Here is a 19,287-nt window from a genome sequence, read left to right as displayed (position 1 = left end):
TCCTCCTGAAATTTGAGGTTTTTACAGCTTTGGGATGTTAAACAGCAGTCCCAGGCTATGAGAGATTAGCCTGATTTCAGGGTACCGCCCTGAAACTGAACTGAAAACAAAACTAAAAGTCAATAATGGTGATAATTCTTACTATTATAATGTTTAATATATGATATGATGTATTGTTAGTTATTAACGTTATTATAAATAAGTAATCAGAATCTCTTAAGACTGAAATGAATAAGAGGGCTTTCTTGCTGTGTTTGGCTGAGAATGACCTCCCTGTTTCCTGTGTAAACTGGTGTGTGGGTGTGCATGTGTGTTTGCATAGACAGAGAGGGCGAGAGAGAAAAATCTGGCCACTTTTAATCACAGGAGAAGACACCCTGAGTGAGCGATAGAGAGCTGTGACAATCCACTTACTGCGCTCTGTAATCTGTTTAACCATTTAGTGAGTTGTTAAGGGAGTATGCAAACACTCACATTGGGGGGAAAAAGAAAAAAAAGCACACTAAACACCCTGCAGGCTGTAGCGGCGCACAGGACAACTTGGTAGCAATTCAGTGCCGTTACACATCTAGGGAAGAGTGTGTGTGTTCATTTGTTTGTGAGTGTGTTGATGTCTTTGAGACCTACTGTAGGCACTGAGAGAAGCCAGGCCTGGAGCGTGATGACAGAGACCAGACCTGGCCAAATAGAAGATCCCCCAATCCAATTACCCTGTTCCTCTCTTTTATTTTCTCCTCTTCTCTCCTTGCCTCTCCTCTCCTCATTTTATGGCCTTTTTCTTAGCAGGAGCTAGTGATGGCAGTCCTGGCTGCTGTTTAAGTGGCTGGCTGCTCTGCTTTATGGATCAGGAGAGGATGCGGGCAGGATTATAAGCAGCAGGTTATGAGCAGCAAACACGACGGGCCAGCTCCGATTTTAGGAGGGTTTATGTTGCGCTTGTCGACGAAATACGTTTTTCTGCACTCTCTCTCCCTTTCTGGAAAAGCTGGGTTAGTTTGGTTTGGAGGATGCAGAGTGGTGTTGAAGGCAAGGAGGGGAGCTAAACGAGAAGGCGGTTATGCAGAATGATGTGTAAAAGAGACGCACTGTTAATGTTTAATTTTCTCCAGGCTCCGGTGCTTATTCATCTGCACCAGGGGCAAGGAAAGGTGTTGACTGAAGTCTTTATGAGGAAGGCTGAGAGTGAGAAAACGTTATAGAAAGTGATGTTCCTTTTAGTTGAATTGGCAAAGTAACATGAAGAAGAACAGCAGACGATGGTTTTCAGTTAGCTGAGGAGTACCTCTCACCGTGCATTTGACCTCTGCTGACCTGAGACAAAAATACTGCTCTGCAGGTCTTCCCTGGTGGCATTGATCATTGCAAGAATACCTCCTTCAGACTGAGTAAACAGCTTTCCAGGCATTGAGTTTAAGTACCATGACTCAGTTGTAGAAGTAAGGAAGTAAATCTTGCCTGAGAGGGGTGTATAACAATCATCCTCAGCGGAGGTTTGAAATCGACAGCCATGCTCAGAGTGTTTTTTTTCTTTTGCGCAGAAACGAGCTGAAACAAAAGAGTTGTGATCGTAGTCGCCGATCACGCAAGTGGGTGTGTGCTTATTTGTGTCGCTGATGGAGTTGGCGGCCCCGCACGGCTTATGCTGAACATTTAGTAGCCGCAGGAAACTTACGAAGCCTCCCTCCTCTTCTTCCTCCTTCCCTCCTACCCATTTAGTCTGCCTCTTTTTCAACAGAAGTTTAGATCTCTGGGCCGATGTTTAATTCATTTGTACTAATGTCTTGCTCACTCCGGCTCTCCTTCATCCTCGTGTGCTCTGTCTTACTCTCTCGCCAGCGTAGTCCCTGTGGTTCTCTAATAGAGTTATTCCACCTTGCATCTCACTCATTCTCCCTAACACACACACATCGCTCACTCTACTTCTGTCCACTTTTTGCCAGTAGCGTATATGCATTCTTCATTTTTGTATGATATATCGGCTCTTCTTGCAGTTTAGATGCGTGAGTAATACTGTGGAATTAATGGCAGGCTGTTATATGAGTTACTAGTCTTTTCTCAGATCCGATGCTGTATGTTTCTCATTGCTTACTGCCTTACTGTAACTGCCTCTTCTCTTCTTTTTCGCTCTCTCTTCTCTTTTTTTGTACGCCTCTAATTCTCTGTTTCTGCCTCTTTCTATGCCCAGTTCTGACGACACGGAAAGTATGTACAGTGTGTATAAATATCGCGGGCACTGCTGTCTAATCAACAGAGTGAAATAATTCACTTCTTTTCTTCCACGTACACACTCACTGATGGAGGCCAACTGAAATCTGTCAGTGCCGAGCTGTATGTGGAAAATGTTTTTAGGGGAAAATGGTGGAGTATTTCACAAAAATGAAACAGAGTAGCAAATCATCTCGTTAAATTTTCAAACACATATTAATCAGAATGAAAAATGCCACTGGAGCTAATGTTATGGCACGCACATTTTGGCAGGTATACATATGCCATAATTGCTGTATGTTGAGTGTGCATTAGAGAGGAGAAGTTTATTTGTGGTCATACTGTATGTTGAAATCTCTCATGTATAGAAAGCATGTTACCGCACACTGAGCAAGATTCTGAGATTCTTGCGGTGGCTTCGCTTTTAGAAACATGAAGATGTTTTTCTACAAAACTGTTTGTGTTTTGCTAAAGACTTTGACAAAAATGATACCCAAAGTGAAAATCCCAAAAAGTGATCACAAACGTGTAACATTAGATTTTAATCTGGACTTTTTAAGACCTAAACAAAATATGCCAACACACACACATACGACACAGTTTGGTCTCTACCAATAAAGCGTTTAGAGTAGAATGGAGTAGATTCAGGTCTTCAGAGTAAGGTTAAACACTTTCTTTGCAATCTTTGTGTGCACGTTAGCCTTTGCTGTGTTCGTTTGTCTTCTTGCATTACTCGAAGACTTGGGTTAACTTTTCTTTCTTTATTTCTTTCTTTCTTTTTTTTTCTTTTTACCACTTTTCCTTGAAGTCTGCAGAAAAACAGACACACACATGCATGCACGTACACACGAGTGCTCCTGACATTTCTCCCTGTAGGCTAAACTGCAGAGTGCTTGGGGCCATGTTGTTTTGTCTTCTGACAGACAGAACGAGAGAGAGAAAAAAAAGACAGTTACCCTGGCCGGTGCTTACGCCAGCTTGACACCACAGACACTGAAGGGGGGGGGGGGGTTGAACGAAGAGAAGTGAAAAAGGCACAGTAGAAAACGGTGTGTAGATGATATGAATAACAATGTACGCGGTGTGTCTCCCTGGACCCTGATAACCTGCAGACCAGAGCCCGGTGCCTGTGACAGGCTGGCCTTTGTGGCCACTTTATCCCGCCTGTACACTTGTAAGGTAGAGCCGGGATAATCACACCTAATCTAATTAGGCTAAAGAGGGCCATGACTGAGGCTGGCTACGAGCAGACTGGGCACTCTTTCTCTCTCACACACACACTCACACACTCCCTCACTCACAGATACACACACACACACATCAACAAACACAGCTCAGCAGTGAAATCCTGTTTGGATCAGAAAAATAAGGTTGTCATATTGATTATGTAGATGAGGGACTAACGGGGGCTAACTGCCTCTCGGCCAGCCGGTTACAGCTGACAAAGGCTAAAGGGAGGGATGCAGAGAGAGGAAAGAAAAGATTAGAACAGGTTTAGCTCTGTTTTCCCTCTGCCACTTTACATGTACCACTGTTTGGTTCAGTGCAACCTACTGCTCCTGCTGCCACTAAACTTGAGACTGAAAGTAGGTATAAAATAGGGAGACTCTTTAAATGCACGCACCCTAAAATTCATGCAGATTTTTTTATTTGACTTGCAATAACTCAAAATACAGGTAAGAGTATACATAGACAGATTCAAACATGCAGTAAAAATAAGATGGGGAAAAAGTGTAGCACTACTAAAGCAATATTTTACAGTGCTTTAGTTGTGCTGAATGAATATTTTTAATGCCTACCAATCTAATGTTTATATTCTTGCTGAATTAGTGTAAAAGAAATGCATTTATCGTGGGCTTTGTGGATGTTTTTTTCCCCAGAACTTGAGCAGAGATTTCTTTAGTTTTATCCCTAATATTTTGCCCTAATTAAGTATTTGAAAATAGTAAGTCATTGACTCTTAAGTGGAAATCATAAAATCAGGAGATATCAGTTTGGTTTTCTTCTATAGATTCCTTAGCTGCTTGTGTCAGCTCTAGTTGTCTCTGTACAGTTGCTTGTAAGGACATGTAGTGGATACATGGCTATTAATAACTTGTCTTCAGGTGTGTGTGCGTGCATGTCTGTGTGTGTGTGGGTTTTATGTGCGGCAAGCCAGCAGCCAGATTGCTATTTCCCCCTCTACCCCGTATAGAAAGGCCTGGGTATTCTCTGGATGAGGGTGTGATGTACAATTGAAGGGCAGGATTGAAACTGATTACCTTGTTAACTCCTGGCACCCACTGGCAGCTTGAAATAGACCTGAGCACCAGGGCCTGATTTGCAAATGAATTACCTCTCGCCTGGCCCTCCCCTTCCCCTCCTCTTCATTCCCCCGTCTTCCTCCCTCTCTTTCGTTCTTTTTTTTTCTTTTTTCTTTTTTTTTGTCCATTCGGTGCCAAGATCATCTTTTTATATTGTGCCATGACAGATGCTGTGCCGGGCTGCCATTGTTCCCCATCAGTTTTCTGGGGCCGAGAGGAGAGCCAAAAGATTTCCACATGTGATTTTAACACAGCCACCACCCCCCCAGTCCTTGCCGTATAGCCCAGTGTAGTCTTTGTGTACCAGTACGGCAATCTACATAGTTTTGGAACAGGCAGTAATGTTGGGGAGCGTCATTGTCTCAGCCTCAATAATAGAGAGGCATTTCTCTGATTAGGAAAGGTTATAATTGGGAAGTATGAAAAGGACGACTGGCTATTGAAGAAAACCATGGGGAAATTGATTGCTCTCCATGTCTCCCTTTTGCTTTTCTCTCTATGTCTTTGTCCTGATCTCCCTCTATGTAACACGATAAAAAGAAGTCAATTTTCTTTAAAACTTGGCCCCAGCCCTCAGATCCCTCCAGAGCTGGTGTGTATAGGCTAAGAAGGGGGAGATATAGTTTTTTAAATAGGGAGACTTGTTCTGTGTGTAATATTTTATCCGCGATATGACGTCTTCAGCAGTTTAGCATTTCTTAGCTCACAGGGAGCTGAAGGTGGTCCTTTAACTATGGCCTGCTGATGTTTGATTATGAGAACGGTTGTCTGAGCTGTTATCAGAGTGACAGATCAGAGTCATTGCCCTGTACCCAGGACGCTTAAGCCAAAGGAGGGCGATGTGTTTCTCAACCACAGCAATAATTTAAAAAAACAACAACTATATATTAAATACGAGAGATGCCCGGTAGCAAATTTCTTCGGTTATAATTTTTTTCCTTTGTGTGACCTGCTGATACCAACTTTTTTTGCTTCTGTTACTTTCTTTCTGAGAACTGTATAAACTAAAATGGAACTTTTCCACAATGTGAAATATTTTTGTCATAAAAAAACAATAAATCTCCCCAAACTACAGGTTCTTCTCCCACTGAAAACAATTGAGAATAAGGTGCTGTGGTACAGGAAATTAGTACAAGTAATTAACTGAAAATGAGTTGCTGTACACCCACCTTTACTTGACATATTTTGTGTTGCAAAACAAAAGCAGGTGGAACAGATTTATATAACAAAACAAGTGTCAGGTACTTTAATTATTTTCCTGTAGGTTTATAACTTCACCAGATAACAGAATCTGAACCCTTTTGTGTTTTTCGTTGGTCTCCATAAATGTCCTCAGGATGACTTTGATCCTTTGCTCATACCGAGGCTTCTGGCTGGCTCTGAACCCAGACAAATTTAGCATTAGCCACTTTGCTTTTATTAGATTCTTTGAAATATCCATATTGATCTAGGTGAAGGTGATTTGAGTGTGTGATTATATTTGTTGGGATGATTTTTTTTATTTTAATGGGTTATTATTCAATGTTTTTACTGCCTCGGCCCAGTTGAGTTCAAACAGGGCTGTATGTGTCCCTGGACTGAAGTGAGTCCTGTTTATAATTTTAGACCCTTCCATATTTTGTTTTGCTTTTACATATGATGTAAATGAATCAATATATTGATGTTAATCTCCAAGTTTGTTTATTTAAACCCAATGTACTTTTTATCTGTCTTGTGATTTTAAGTGATTTTCACAGTTGTAGACACACCTGTGGAGTTTGTCTTCTTGTGTAGTGGATTGCTTAGAGCTTAGGTGTAACTTATAATCACATTCTGTAAAAGGTAAAATCAACATAAATTTGATTATGCATTGGTGACACTTTTTAAAAAAATTAGTTTAAACCTAGTTTGGCATTTATACTCTCCAGTTTAATCATTTGCTAATATAACTAATCTATCTTTAGAAAGAAAATTATTTTCAGTCTCCACTACAAGGTTCACCAACACCAGTCTCTCCATAATTTGTCCCTTTCTTTGTTTTCTTCTCAGTGCTATTTATATTCATAATGCCCACCATATTGAAAAAAAAATGATGACTTTGTTGCATTTTTGTGTTGACTGTACAAAATTAGGTCCTGTCAGTTAATTAGTGTGGGCTAAATAAATGTTTTTTTAGTTTGGAGACACTGATAAGATAGTAGTCATGATGCTGCTTCTTGAAAGGTTTTCCCAGTTTCACATTTTGACGATATTGCTGTTTCTTATTATAAATGAAGATGATGTTAATCCTGGAAGACTTTAAAGAGATTTATTCTTCATTTTCTCGCTCCACAAGTGTTGCTGTCGCTCTTTTATTTGGGCGTTGGTCCCGTGTTTGGCAGACACGGGTAACACGAACAGGTGTCTGCTTGCGTTTTTATCTCATACAACAGAAAGAGCCTCCTTAAATCAACTTCTTCTTTTCATATTCATACTTCTTTGACTTTTTTATTGACTGCACTTAAACCTCCTTGAGAGAAACATAAAGTGCTGAATTTTTTACCCCCATTTTAATGGGCTGCTTTTCTCTACCATTTTGGGATTATGCTAAAGTAAAGCCCCTTCCACTGGGAGGGAGGTCAGCTTGTGTACCCGCAAATGTATGTGTGTGTGTGTGTGTGTGTGTGTGTGTGCGCGCCTGTATGCATGCTGAATTACATAAAAGCATAGAACGATAAGTCTGCGTTTTGTTCCCTCTCTGTGTTCTGCATGGAAGAGTGACAGCCCCCGACTTGCCCCTGTATTATCCCTTTCTGTGTATATGTGTGTGTGAGTCTGAGAGTGTGTGTCCCACCAGCCCTCCTCTTAGCTGTATAAAACCCTGAGAGGTAGTTCTGATAGCACACACAAAAATACAATTTCAATTTCAATTGGCAGCCCTGTTAAAAAAGGGCTATGGAGATGGCAATCAGGCCTGAGGGGAAGCTGCACTCCCTGTACTATTGTGCTTGTGCGTGCGTCTCTATACCCAATCCTCTACAGTTCAATATCAAGCTTTATCCCTATATTAGTTAAACAGGCAGATCCCACTGATGTGGACTCTGTATTAGTGTGCTTTATGTGAGTGTGTATGTCTGAGTGAATATGCTTGCTCCAGTGTCCCCATCACATTGACTTTTTAATAAATATGCCTGCCATTCTGTCAGCAGTCAAACAACATATGAATGCTCAATGACACACTTGACAAGGCATGCAACTGTAGCAAATGAGTCACAAATTCACACACTCTCTCTCACACACACATATACACTCGCACACTCTCTCACTCTCTCTTATGATGTCTTCTTTATAGTAATACGGTGTCTTGCCTTCTTTTGCTCCTGCTCTGCTCCTCTTCTCACGATCAGTGACTGATGATAAGTTGAGGGTGAAGAGGCTGCTGAGGGCCAGGTTTTTTATTTTATTTTACTTTTTAATTGTATGAGAAAATACAAAAATGCACTGTTGCTAATCAAAAGGTTAAAGACTTCTGTTGGTTATACAGTCGCAAGATATCGTTTGTGAACCCTTTGTTTGGAATACCAAGAAGTCTTCAACTCACAGTTATAAATACAATATGACAAAACTAATAACATGCAAACGGTTTTACATTAAGTGTTTTCTTTATGGATCACACTTTTTTGGTTAGTTTTTCGTTTTGTTTTGTTTCTTGCTAAATGTTATGTTTTAAGTTTTTCTATAAACCACCACATTTCTGGGATTTTCTGAATGAAAGAGACAAAAGTTAATCACCCCAAATGTAAAGCATTATTTGGCTGTTTGGCTTCCTCAGGTTTTGCAAATCGGCAGCAAAAGAAAGTCATGTTTTGTCATGGCAAAGTGAGAAATATCTAGTTGAAGTTGCTGCTGCTGCTACTGCTTGTCACCTTTCCATCGATTGCAGAGCGATTAATGAATCTTACTGTAATTTCACTGATTTACCCATGCGGGGTAAATCAGTGAAATAGGGTAATGTGTAATACAATACATTACAACACAAGTAATAACATGGTATGTTCTTATTATAAGTCATTTTTATTTAATAGGAAGCCTCTTATGGTTCCTGAACTGAAACTGTGAGTAAAGGGCAGTGAAATCATTACAGTCAGATAAAGGGGAAAGTTAAAGGTGTGTAACACGGCCTGTGGAAGCAAACCCATTGATGTATGAAAGTCTGATATTACATGGTAAACCTGGCTAGTAGTGGAGAGTGAAAGGGTTAAATCGTCCGCACACCGGATTGTGGGTCTGAGAGGTAATGCATGGCTGATGAGTGCTGGGCTAATGGGCAGCTCTGTAAGCTGGAAATCAAATGACTGCCTCTGCATTTTAAGTCCCTCTGTCACCTCCATTGACTGACTAAAGATATTCAGATCAGCTATGTCAAAGGGGGGGTGGGGGGGAATCTAGCAAAGATGGAAAGAGAAAGAAAGGGAAAGAGAGTGAAGGAAAGAAGGGGAGGAGATCTTAGCAAAACCTGAAGACCTAATGCAATTATTAGAAACGTGAACCCCAAATGACAACTCATCTGGCGCTAGCTGTGTAATTAATTGTCTACTAGCAGAATTGCGGGGGCTTTGGAGGGTCAGGTAAAGAGAGAAAAGAGAAAGAAAGCCATCCGGGGGGGGGGGGGGTTGGAAGAAGGCAACATGACAGGTAAGGAGAGACATAAGGAAAACGATGAGGTAAGATGAGGCAACAGCTTAAAATCATTGGTCGAATACAAGAGACAAAAGGGCTTTGGACACATTGTAACAGAACATCTACTGTGAGTGATAGAGGAAGAAAGCATGCTGCGAGGGCACGATGAGAAGAAAAGCGACTGAGTGGAAGGAGAGGGGGAAAAGAGAAAAGGAGCAGGAATGAGAAAGCATGAGTGCAGACAGTGTGATGGATCCAGCAACCATGTTGAATTGGTCAGTATTGACCTTGCCAGAGCTTAACACTCTCCCTTGTTTGTCCAGTTTTACTTAATTGACCGCAGATAACTAATTAAATTTCCTGGAACAACAGGGCATTACTCTCCCTGTGTCTTTCCCCTTCTTGCCCACTTGCCATTCTCTGCTAGGCCTCTCAGTCATCCTGGCGTGTAACTATTCCGAAGAGAAAAGAGAGGTAATGCGAACAAGTAATGACATAAATTTCCTTCTTTTTTTTGTTGTGTGAAAAACTGAACACAATGACAAATCGCTGTGTATGACTAGGATGGGTGAAGGTCAGAGATTTTCATGTTTTAGTCTGCTCAATAGTCCAACCTGTCTGCTTCTGCACTGCAGTGTCTCCTCTGTCAGATTCTGGCATTATATCCTTAAATAGTTGCTGGTTAACTCCCAGTGATTCTGTAAAGACACTCACTTGCCATGGCAAGCCATAGCTTTAGTGGGCACAAGTGACCATTCAATGGCTGCTGCAATTTCAATTTTAAAGGAAAAGCTTTCCACTTACAGGTGTGTGTCCAGACTGTGTGCTTTTAGCAGTTTTATAACCTTTTTGCAAGCCGCGGTGTGCACATTGAATTTAATAAACTCGGGTATGACATTAGTGTTACCCCATGGCTGTTAGCTTCCCTCTGTTAGCTTCCCTGCAACTTTAAGTGGTCATATTTTATGTATGTAGACTGCATGATGGCAAAACTTACTAATGGCTGCAAACAAATCTGCTGCCACAACTCAACAAGAATTTTCTTAGGGTTTTTTTTATGGTATGCCATTAGTGTTATTTTAACTTAAAATGGTGCCATAATAAGCACATTCATGGGATATTTGTATCAGCTGATCAATAAATGTAGGTTGTTGCTGCCCTCATATCATGGGCCATTTGACCCAAGCTGTTGCAAGATCATTACAATAGCCAAGCTGTAACCTCGCTCATTGTGTGAAACAGGACTATGTCCTGAAGGCAAGACCAGAAAAAATACCGTAGTTCTTTCATGTTGTTTATCTCCCAACTCCCAAAGTTGTGCAAGTTTTGTACTCTTAAATAGACGTCGTCTTAGAGGTCACAGTTGGCCAGTGTTTGTCGAGCTAATTTGCAACAGTGTGAGAATGTTTAAAACACTCACCTGCCAACCAATCCAATTTTTTGGAAGATATTTTGATATGTCACGATGACAAAGGTACAGACATAGCCATTAAGATAAACGATTTCTTAATTCTATATGTTATATATTGTCGAGCTGTCTCGGTTTACTGCAGCCGTACATTACCACAGTAAACAGCGGTAGTGTGTGCTTATCTTGCTTTAATTAGTCCATTTCTAATGTGAAAAGACTTTTTTAACTGAAGTCAGTATATGATTTGGAGTTTGGAAGTCTAATATCTAAAGCAATTTTTAGGGCCCGATTTGAACCACAGTTTTTTTTTCAGCCAAACTTTGCTGCCTTTAATAGACCTTAACGATCATAAAATGACTACCACTGAAAAACTAATAGCACTTATGAGTAAACTGCTCACTTAAAAATAAATTAATCAGTATGAAAAGTATGATTTTAATGCGCCATGAATTCATTTTCTTCATAGAGGGCTACTAAATATGTCACATGATTAGTGTGCCTTCTCACCGTGCCAAGTCCGTCACATCCCATCACATCACAAATCACCGTCTGTCTGCTTCATTCTCGTCTTCCCATGTCTGCACTTCATCTCTCTTGCCATTGCCGCCCTCCCTCTCTCATGTTGTGTGCCGGGGCTGTAATGTGCTCCTGTGGTTGTAGTAAGCAGGCCATAGTGTCTCTGAGGCCTTGTGCTACACCACCATTACTATCTGGCCTGCCTCCACTACAAATTGGATGAACAGGCACTGACACATTTTCAATATTATTACATTAAACCAAGTGGATTTTGATTGATAACCTAATATTGGCCTAATGCAAAACATCAATCACGGCAAGTATATTAATTATTTAATATTGTGGCGTAATTCAGAAATCGATGCTGCCTCTGCGCTGAATGCACAGAGTACAGAAGGAGGGAGGGAGAGACAGATAAGGAGAAAAGGAAAGCTCGGTCCCCGAAGACCTCCGCAGATTATATGATGTTTTGAAAAGAGAGATGAGGATGTAAAAGTGTGCGTGCGTGTGTGTGTGTGTGTGTGTGTCAGCTGTGGTTGTCTAATGGATAGAGCGATCCCTTCGGCACTGGTGCGGACCATGCTGGACAGCTTGTCCTTGATGAAGTCAGGACAACAGATGAAAGAGTGGGAGATTAAATGCATGTTAAGAGCTTAATAAAGGTTGAATCAAAAAAAAAAGGAAAAAAAAAAAAAGGAAAACTGTAGCTATAAAAAGGAAGAGGGGAGACGGGGGGAGAAAAAAAGCAAAGGGAAATGAGTGGAGGAGGAGGGATCGAGCGCTGCGTCTCCCCTGTGTTAGATTGTTTCTCACTAATTGCGCTTCATTAGTGGATTACACACACTGTCACCACGGTAACAAATGTCTTGCTGTCTAGTAGCCGGGCGCCCGTCATGTATAATGAATGTGGCGGGGTGTTTGTCAGAATGTAATGTAATTACAGCTAGATGAAGTTTGCCTTAAGTGGTTGACTTGTCTGCCTGTGGCTCAGTGACAGAGCTCAGAATAAACAAGCAAACATCTTTTCTTCATGACTTTATTTTTTTGTTCTTCTTTAGTTCTTGTAGTGTTTTTTTTTTTTTGTTTGTTTCTTTTAAGTTTTCTAGGGTGTGTAGCTTTTTCTTCATTCCTTGATGCTTTTCGGAAAGGTTGATGGTGTTGAGACATGGATGGATGGGTGAATGGAGGTAGAGGGGGCTGGAGGGGTGGGATGGATTAGACAGTATGTAATTTTAGAGATGGTGTAGATTTACACTGTGATGCTGCTGGCTGCATTAGCAACTGAAGCCTGTCGATAAGCCTTTCTCCCTTTCAGCACACACACAGACACACACGAACGCCGTAAAACGCCACAGCCTGGGTGGAGTTGTCAGTAATGGAGGCCAGAGTTGGACGAGGGGTGCTGAGATCGGGGGGACGGGGGCTGTTTGTGTTCTCTTGATCTTTTGATTTCCACTGCTGCAAATTTGAAATGTGCCAAAATTGCATCTATTATTTACTGCCAATTTGCTCTTTTTAAAAACAGACTGCTCCCCACTCCTCCGCTTCCTCGGCTCGCCGTTCTGCTGTTGCTACCCTGATAATCATACACACATTTTTTATTAATTCACAGATAATAAGCTCCCAGTTCTTTCTTTGTAGTTGGAAATTATTATTATGAATGCCAGCAGTGTGGCAACAATATTAGTTAACCTCTGTGTGGTGCAGATGCAAACACATGAAAATGCACACAGCATTTCAGTCTGAAAGGTTAACAATTAGTATAATTCCTCATTATGTGCTTTTTTTGGTTACCTCTTTTGATTAACCAAATGCCTTTTGATATCATCAGGATTTTTTTCCCCTCTTACAGCTTTTCTCATCCCGCGTACGTTGCAGCTGAAACAGAAAGAGGCTTTAGTGGTTATGACAGTTGCCGACTGTGAAATGATTAGTTGAAAATAATTCGGCTTAACTACCACCACAGTGAGACATTTTAAGGTATCATCACAACCTCAGAAAACCACTGATGGCTTGCCTCCCCATTCATCGAGGAATCAAGAAAATAGATTGTTTATTAATAACAATAATTCGTAGCTGGAGTCTAATTCTGGTTACTTAGGATTGGCCACAGGTAGTGTTTCAGTGCAATGACTCAAACTGTGAAATTAAATCAGAAAATCGCACTTGACAGAGTTTGTTGTGTGTGTTAGTTGATGTTTGTGTGTGTGTGTCTGCAAATCTGCTTTTATTAAATGACTTTTTGTGCCGGCACTTTATTTACAGTGGGGGAAATGTGTTGTTGTGTTGCAGGGACGCTGGGAACATCAAAGGCAGATTAGAACATCTGGTAAGTTCTATTCAAAACACACTCACACACACTTGCACACTTTGATATCTGCATTCCTAATGAAACCTCTGCAATTGGAGCTGAATACCTGCAGTTAACAAGCAGGGAGAGAGGGAGAGTGGCAGAGAAAACGGGGATAGAGGGAGGATGGAGCCTCCCCGAGGGTCTGGTCCCGCTTTTATATTAGCATTTAATTCATCCCAAATTGTGCCCAAACACACACACAGGTAATCCACTGTGTCCTCTCTCATATTAGCTGCTACTTTTGTGTGTGCGGTTGTGTGTGTACCTGTTCATAAACGCTAAAAATGAAAGCAAAAGTTTTTCTCCCCATCCCCTTGTCCCTCTTGGTCCTTTTGTCAGCATGGGGCCTTTCCTCAGTCCTCTCCCAGCTATGAATCAGAGAGCTGCTGGAAACGCTCTCCTGGGACAGCCCTGAAAATTTAATAACCGACATTTTCAGGGTTTCTCTTGCTACTCGCTTTAATACGGGGTCAGAGTGCCGTGCAACAAAGTGAAAAGGTTTTCTCTCCTCTTTTTGGGTGGGAAGAAACGAAGGTTTGATGTGCCCCATATTCCCGGGGATGAATTATAGAGAGGGGTCAGTGAGGGTCCTGGCTCTCTGTGGATGTCACATGCCCTCCCTCCCCTGCCTCCCTGCATACTAAACTGCAGCTCCCAGCACCCTTACGCAAATGACCCTCGCCCCACCACACGCTACGCAAATGACCCTGAATATGCCACACAAATGAGTGACCCCGAAATTCAAACACTTCTCAGTAACTCTCCACTTCTGCAAACGTCTGAGCTCATGAAGTTGAAATCATCTTTCAGCACTGTCAAGCACAGCTCCAGTTGCCACTTAACTCTGTTGTTAAGGATATTCATAACTTTGATTTGAGTGACATTGGATTTAAAGTGGCGCGATTGCTCACCAGCCACTTTATTAGGTACACCTGTTCAACTGCTTGATAGCGCAAATAGCTAATGAACCGTTCACATGGGAGGGACTCAGCGCATTTAGAGATGGTCAAGAGGACCTGCTGAAGTTCAGGCTATCAGAATAGGGGAAAAGGGAGATTAAAGCGACTTTGAACATGGCATGGTTGTTGGTATGAGTATTTCAGTAACTGCTGATCTGCTGGGGTTGTCTCACTCTGGGGTTTACAGAGAATGGTCTCAAAAAGGTAAAATATCCAGTGAGCAGCAGTTTTGAGTGAAAACGACTTGTTAATGCCAAAGGTCAAAGGAAAATGGCCAGACTGTTGGCAATTAAGGCATGCAGAAGAGCATCTCTGAATGCACATGTTTAACCTTGAAGCAGAAGAAGATAGCAGCAGAAGACCACACCAGGTGAAACACCTGTCAGCTAAGAACAGGAATCTGAGGTCACAACGGGCGATTGAAGATTGACGTTTGAAAAGCATTCCTGGCCTGATGAGTCTCGATTTCAGCTGCAACATTTCCATGGTGCAGTCAAAAGTCACCATAAACAACATGAAGCATAGATAAATTGTGCTGTCTATCACTGGTTAAGACTGGCAAATGTTGATATTGCAGATATTTTTTGCCATACTTTGGGCCCTTAAACACCAGCTCAGCATTGTTTAAATGCCCCAGCCTACCTAAGTATTATTTCTGACCATTTCCATCCTGTCATAACCACAGTGGTCATTCAATGTACTTCTCAAACTGCATTAATATGACAGTGTGTTTGCTGTACTCAAATGAGCTCCACACAGATCTCATTCCAGTAGAGCACCTTATGGGTGTGGTGGAACGGCAGATTGGCATCATGGATGTGCAACAACTGTGTGACACTATCATATCAATATGGAGCAAAGTCTCTGAAGAGTGTTTTCAGCACACTATCCATGCCGTATAGAGGTGCTGGTTGGCTATTGTGATCTTTTCAGTTCTCAACAAAACTCCATTGTTCATTATTACCAAATAACAAACAGGCCATATTTGCCATAAGAGGTAAATACAATCTTGGATTCTCTTCTTTTCTCTGCATCATCACTAAATGTTGTTAAGCTGATTGTAAATTTGTCATTCAAATCTTTTCAATGTTGGTATTTTTTAAGAGCACTGTTGTTTCCCCTCAAAGTGCTTCAAGAGTAGACATTCAAATGAAGTGATGGTTAAATATAGCATGTTGTATGGTAATGGTCTAGCTTGAGTTTGGAGATGTCTGTCGCTTGGTCTATAGGTGTGATTGATGTAGTACTCCATAAAAGGTGCTTTGAATTATTCAAGAGAAGATTAGATGCATAAACAGCATTAATCAATATGCTTATATGCGTTATCTTGGCAAATATGAAAGCTAGTGGTTTTAAGTTTCTCTAAATGACATGTGTATGACTGTGAACTCATTTGCAAAGTCACAAATGAGTGCACTAAGTTTTCAAACTTATTAACAAATTTAAGGCAAGATGGGTTATATTGAGCTATAGGTTTCTATTACGGCACAATTTTGTATTGTGATTGTAACATTTTGTACAGAAAAGCTGGAGATATACACATAGACCAAGTTATTGACACGATCATGTACTCACAGAGATTAGTAGACTTATATTTTAGCCACTGTGCATCTGCAGATGTTTCCCTATACCTTTTCCCCCCGAGTATACCAACAGGGACTGATTATACCATATTTGCATTTGATTCTTGGTTTTTGCTTTGTTTTTATACTCATCAGGATAGCTGAGTTAAACATTACAAACTTACGAAGACTCACACGCAAACACATTTGTATGTTTACCAGTTTATGGTTTTTTGTGTATATATGTATGTCTCAGGGAATTTGAATAGTTGAATACTGAGTGTTTGAATTTATGGGCATTTTAATGCTTACGGAGAGATTGCACCCCAGTAGTCAGCTGCCTGGGGAGTGCAAGACTCTGATTACGATTCGGGACAGAGAACTGTAAATAACAGAGCTCATCTCTCTCAGAGGTAGAGTTCCAGGGCTGTTGCAAATGTTTTTCTCAATTCCTCACACACCTATTCGTGTAGATTTCCAAACAGGCATTTATGACTTTCTGCTGATCTATTGCTTTCAAGATTGGTGCATCAGCCACATTGACACTTACCATGGTGTTTCAACCAGCGATCCTGACTCTCAGTCAAGTATACACTTTTTATTTTTTTACAGTAATTATTTGCTTGCATTACTGTAAATCATTTTTATATGGGAGTCAGTAACTGTTTTGCTGTTTATTCATGACTAAAACCGGATCAGATTTCACACTGATGTGACGGTCAGGCTTCCCTTTACATTCCGGAGCTTGATTTTTCATGATGAATACTAATGTTACCTTTTCCTGTTGTAACCTCATGAGTGGTGAAGTAATTAGGTGGGCATTTAAGGCTTGTGTGGTCTAAGGTTTGTTTCATTTTTCACGTTTGGCTTGTGTTGTTTTTGCATCTCAGCAGATTGACTGAACGCGATCAGTAGCGATGCAGAAACAAAGTCTGAAGCTAATTGCTCCCAGGGCTCTGCGTTAGTTTCTGTTTTTGTTCGCATTCACGTACATGTCCAGGCACATATACACACAGACACACATACAAACAGATACACAAACAAAGATCACCCAAGTCTGAGTTGGATTTATTTTTTCTTTTTCTTTTTTTTGCTTTGGGAGATTTGGAGCGATAGCAAAAGAGGTGGCCTACAGCAGATAATCAGTCCAGATGCACAGCTTTTTTAGAGTGAAGTAGAAGAAAGCCAGCAGCTCAATCAATACACGAGGAATCAGCCTCATCAGGATTACTGGCTCAATCAGCAGCTGTACCCATCGTTCTACCGCACACACTGCCCAAGGAAGGATACAAGACAAGAGGGGGGAGTAGAAGAACGAGGGGGGAGGAGGGTACGCCATCGGTTCTGTGGAAAGAGTCTGAAGAAACCCTAATGATGGAGGGTGACTTGCAGGTCAGTCCAGGGTTGCAGGTTGAGTTAAGGTCACGATTCATAGAAAACTGTAACTATGGAATTTACCTTATGTCATGATATGACATTGTAGACCTTTGCTAAAAGTAAATTGAGGGACTTTTTGTCTTGATAGCAAAGCCACATTTTTTTGTAGCGTGGGTTGCTCTGCATTACATTATCGGTGTTTAACAGTATTTTAATTTGGAAGTATTAGTGAATAAGCGAATAACAACTCCTCCTCTCATTTAACACATGGTAGCCATTATCCTTTAAAAACATGCCTCCCTTTGTTGAAGTGCAAGTATTGAAAACAGCTAAATTCACATAGAATGTGACTCTAATATTTTCAATATTTCCGTTTCCAAATCTTTGCTGTATGGGTTTTGGGTTTAAGGTTGGCTCTCTGATTAACAAAGTGCAAATAGATTAGAAAATTGTTACTTAATGCCCTTTCTTAAATAGCCCTTTATTCTCATTTTAACAAGTGTTTGTTGGGGTCTGTGAGGTAAAATGTGTTGCTTCACTCGGGGGGTCCTACTTAGAATAAATTTATACCTCAACTCTTTAAAGGACCTTTAAAAGTCTGGCGTTTAAATGTAGCATCTGCTTTTCACAGGGTGAGAAGCTGTGTTGTCACAAAGTTTGAGTTTGTTTCTGTTTCTGTTCTATTTTATTTTAATCATACCAATTTTTAATCATATGCTTGACAGTTGGATTACCATATTACACGTGGCTAATGAGGAGTAACTCCTCTTAAAGATCAAAGCAAAATACACCTCAAATAAGATGGATTTTATGTGTTATAGGTAAAAACATCTACCAACACCTGCGGTATGGTGTAAACGCCATACATGTGTTTTAAAAACGAGTCATGAAGATGTTAAACAATACTCTGGGAAGTTACCATAGTAAATCAAGTCACATGACAGGATTTACTATGGTAACATACACGTCTTGACTCTTTGCTGTGCTGTCACAGATTAAAAAAAAAAAGATTGCTCATCGAGTTTTTCTGTTGGCCAGTTTTGGCTCTACTAATGCTATAAACATAAGCATATCTACCTATTGACTATCAATATTTCTTGAACAGTCCTGCAATTTATATGTTAATGTCATTTTCATCAGGGAAGTAAAAAGTAATCCAGGGATTATCCTACAGCTTCACCTTTAATACATAGTATTAGAAATACAGATAGTACATTTCCCATAATGCTGTCAAACCCTCATCATATTTTAAATGCGACTTATATGCAGTTTTGACAAACTAGTTTGCTGATAAACCTTAACATGATCTGGTGTTTGGGGACATTGGGTGTTATCTCTGTGGGAGCTACCGTTCCCTTTTTTTCTGTAAAGCTGTGGTTTAGTTTCAGATGTTTTTTTCTTTGTGAAAACGAAGTGGGTTTGTTTTATTGGAACGGGCAGCCTGGAAACAAGCCTCTTTATTTTTGCGATGCATCACAGGTTGTTGTCCACATGGTTCTCTTCGGGGATAGCTGATGTCTGAGTGTCCCTTGGTGAGTTGAAGAGTTTACTGAGGCAAATTGCCTGGTTGGGCTAATGACAGATATGGACCAACAGCTGTAGCCAGGACACTCGCACACCGAAACTGTGACATTGCCTCATATGGCAGGGTTTTGTCCTAGAGAAGTCTTAGTATGAAATACAAAGAGTTAGGTCAATATAGCTGTTTTTTCTCTCTCAGTTCTGTCTTTGTGTATGTCACAGACTTTCTTTTAATTAATCTATGTATTCCTTTCTCTATTTCTTCTGTCTTTCTTGCACTAATTGTATAGGATAAAGAGGTGAAAAGAGCTTAGATGAAGAGATTGTGGACAGATAAAGGAGGGGGAGAGGGGGCGTTGATAATCTGCAAACAGATTTCCATGCTTATTACACTAATGATTTCATGATATTTGATGTTGTGGCTGGGATTGGGAGGATTTGC

The 19,287-nt window shown here is 40.8% G+C and overlaps 1 protein-coding gene across 3 annotated transcripts in view; it reads left to right on the top strand.

The window, feature by feature from the left end:
• Window positions 1–19,287, top strand: part of rsrc1 (arginine/serine-rich coiled-coil 1) — a 120,542-nt gene that overhangs the window by 30,514 nt on the left and 70,741 nt on the right. For all 3 annotated transcript variants that reach the window (XM_085430098.1, XM_085430096.1, XM_085430097.1), the window contains exon 5: window positions 13,366–13,402. In XM_085430098.1, the coding sequence (XP_085286224.1) occupies window positions 13,366–13,402 (37 nt within the window). The remainder of the gene's footprint in view (window positions 1–13,365; window positions 13,403–19,287) is intronic.

Source organism: Copadichromis virginalis, linkage group LG14, assembly GCF_057382275.1.
Source record: "Copadichromis virginalis isolate Kocher_CV1m ecotype Utaka linkage group LG14, C_Virginalis_male_GT1.1, whole genome shotgun sequence".
NCBI classification, from domain to species: Eukaryota; Metazoa; Chordata; class Actinopteri; order Cichliformes; family Cichlidae; genus Copadichromis; species Copadichromis virginalis.
Note: the sequence above shows the minus strand (reverse complement) of the source record. Positions and strands in the feature narration are given on the sequence as shown.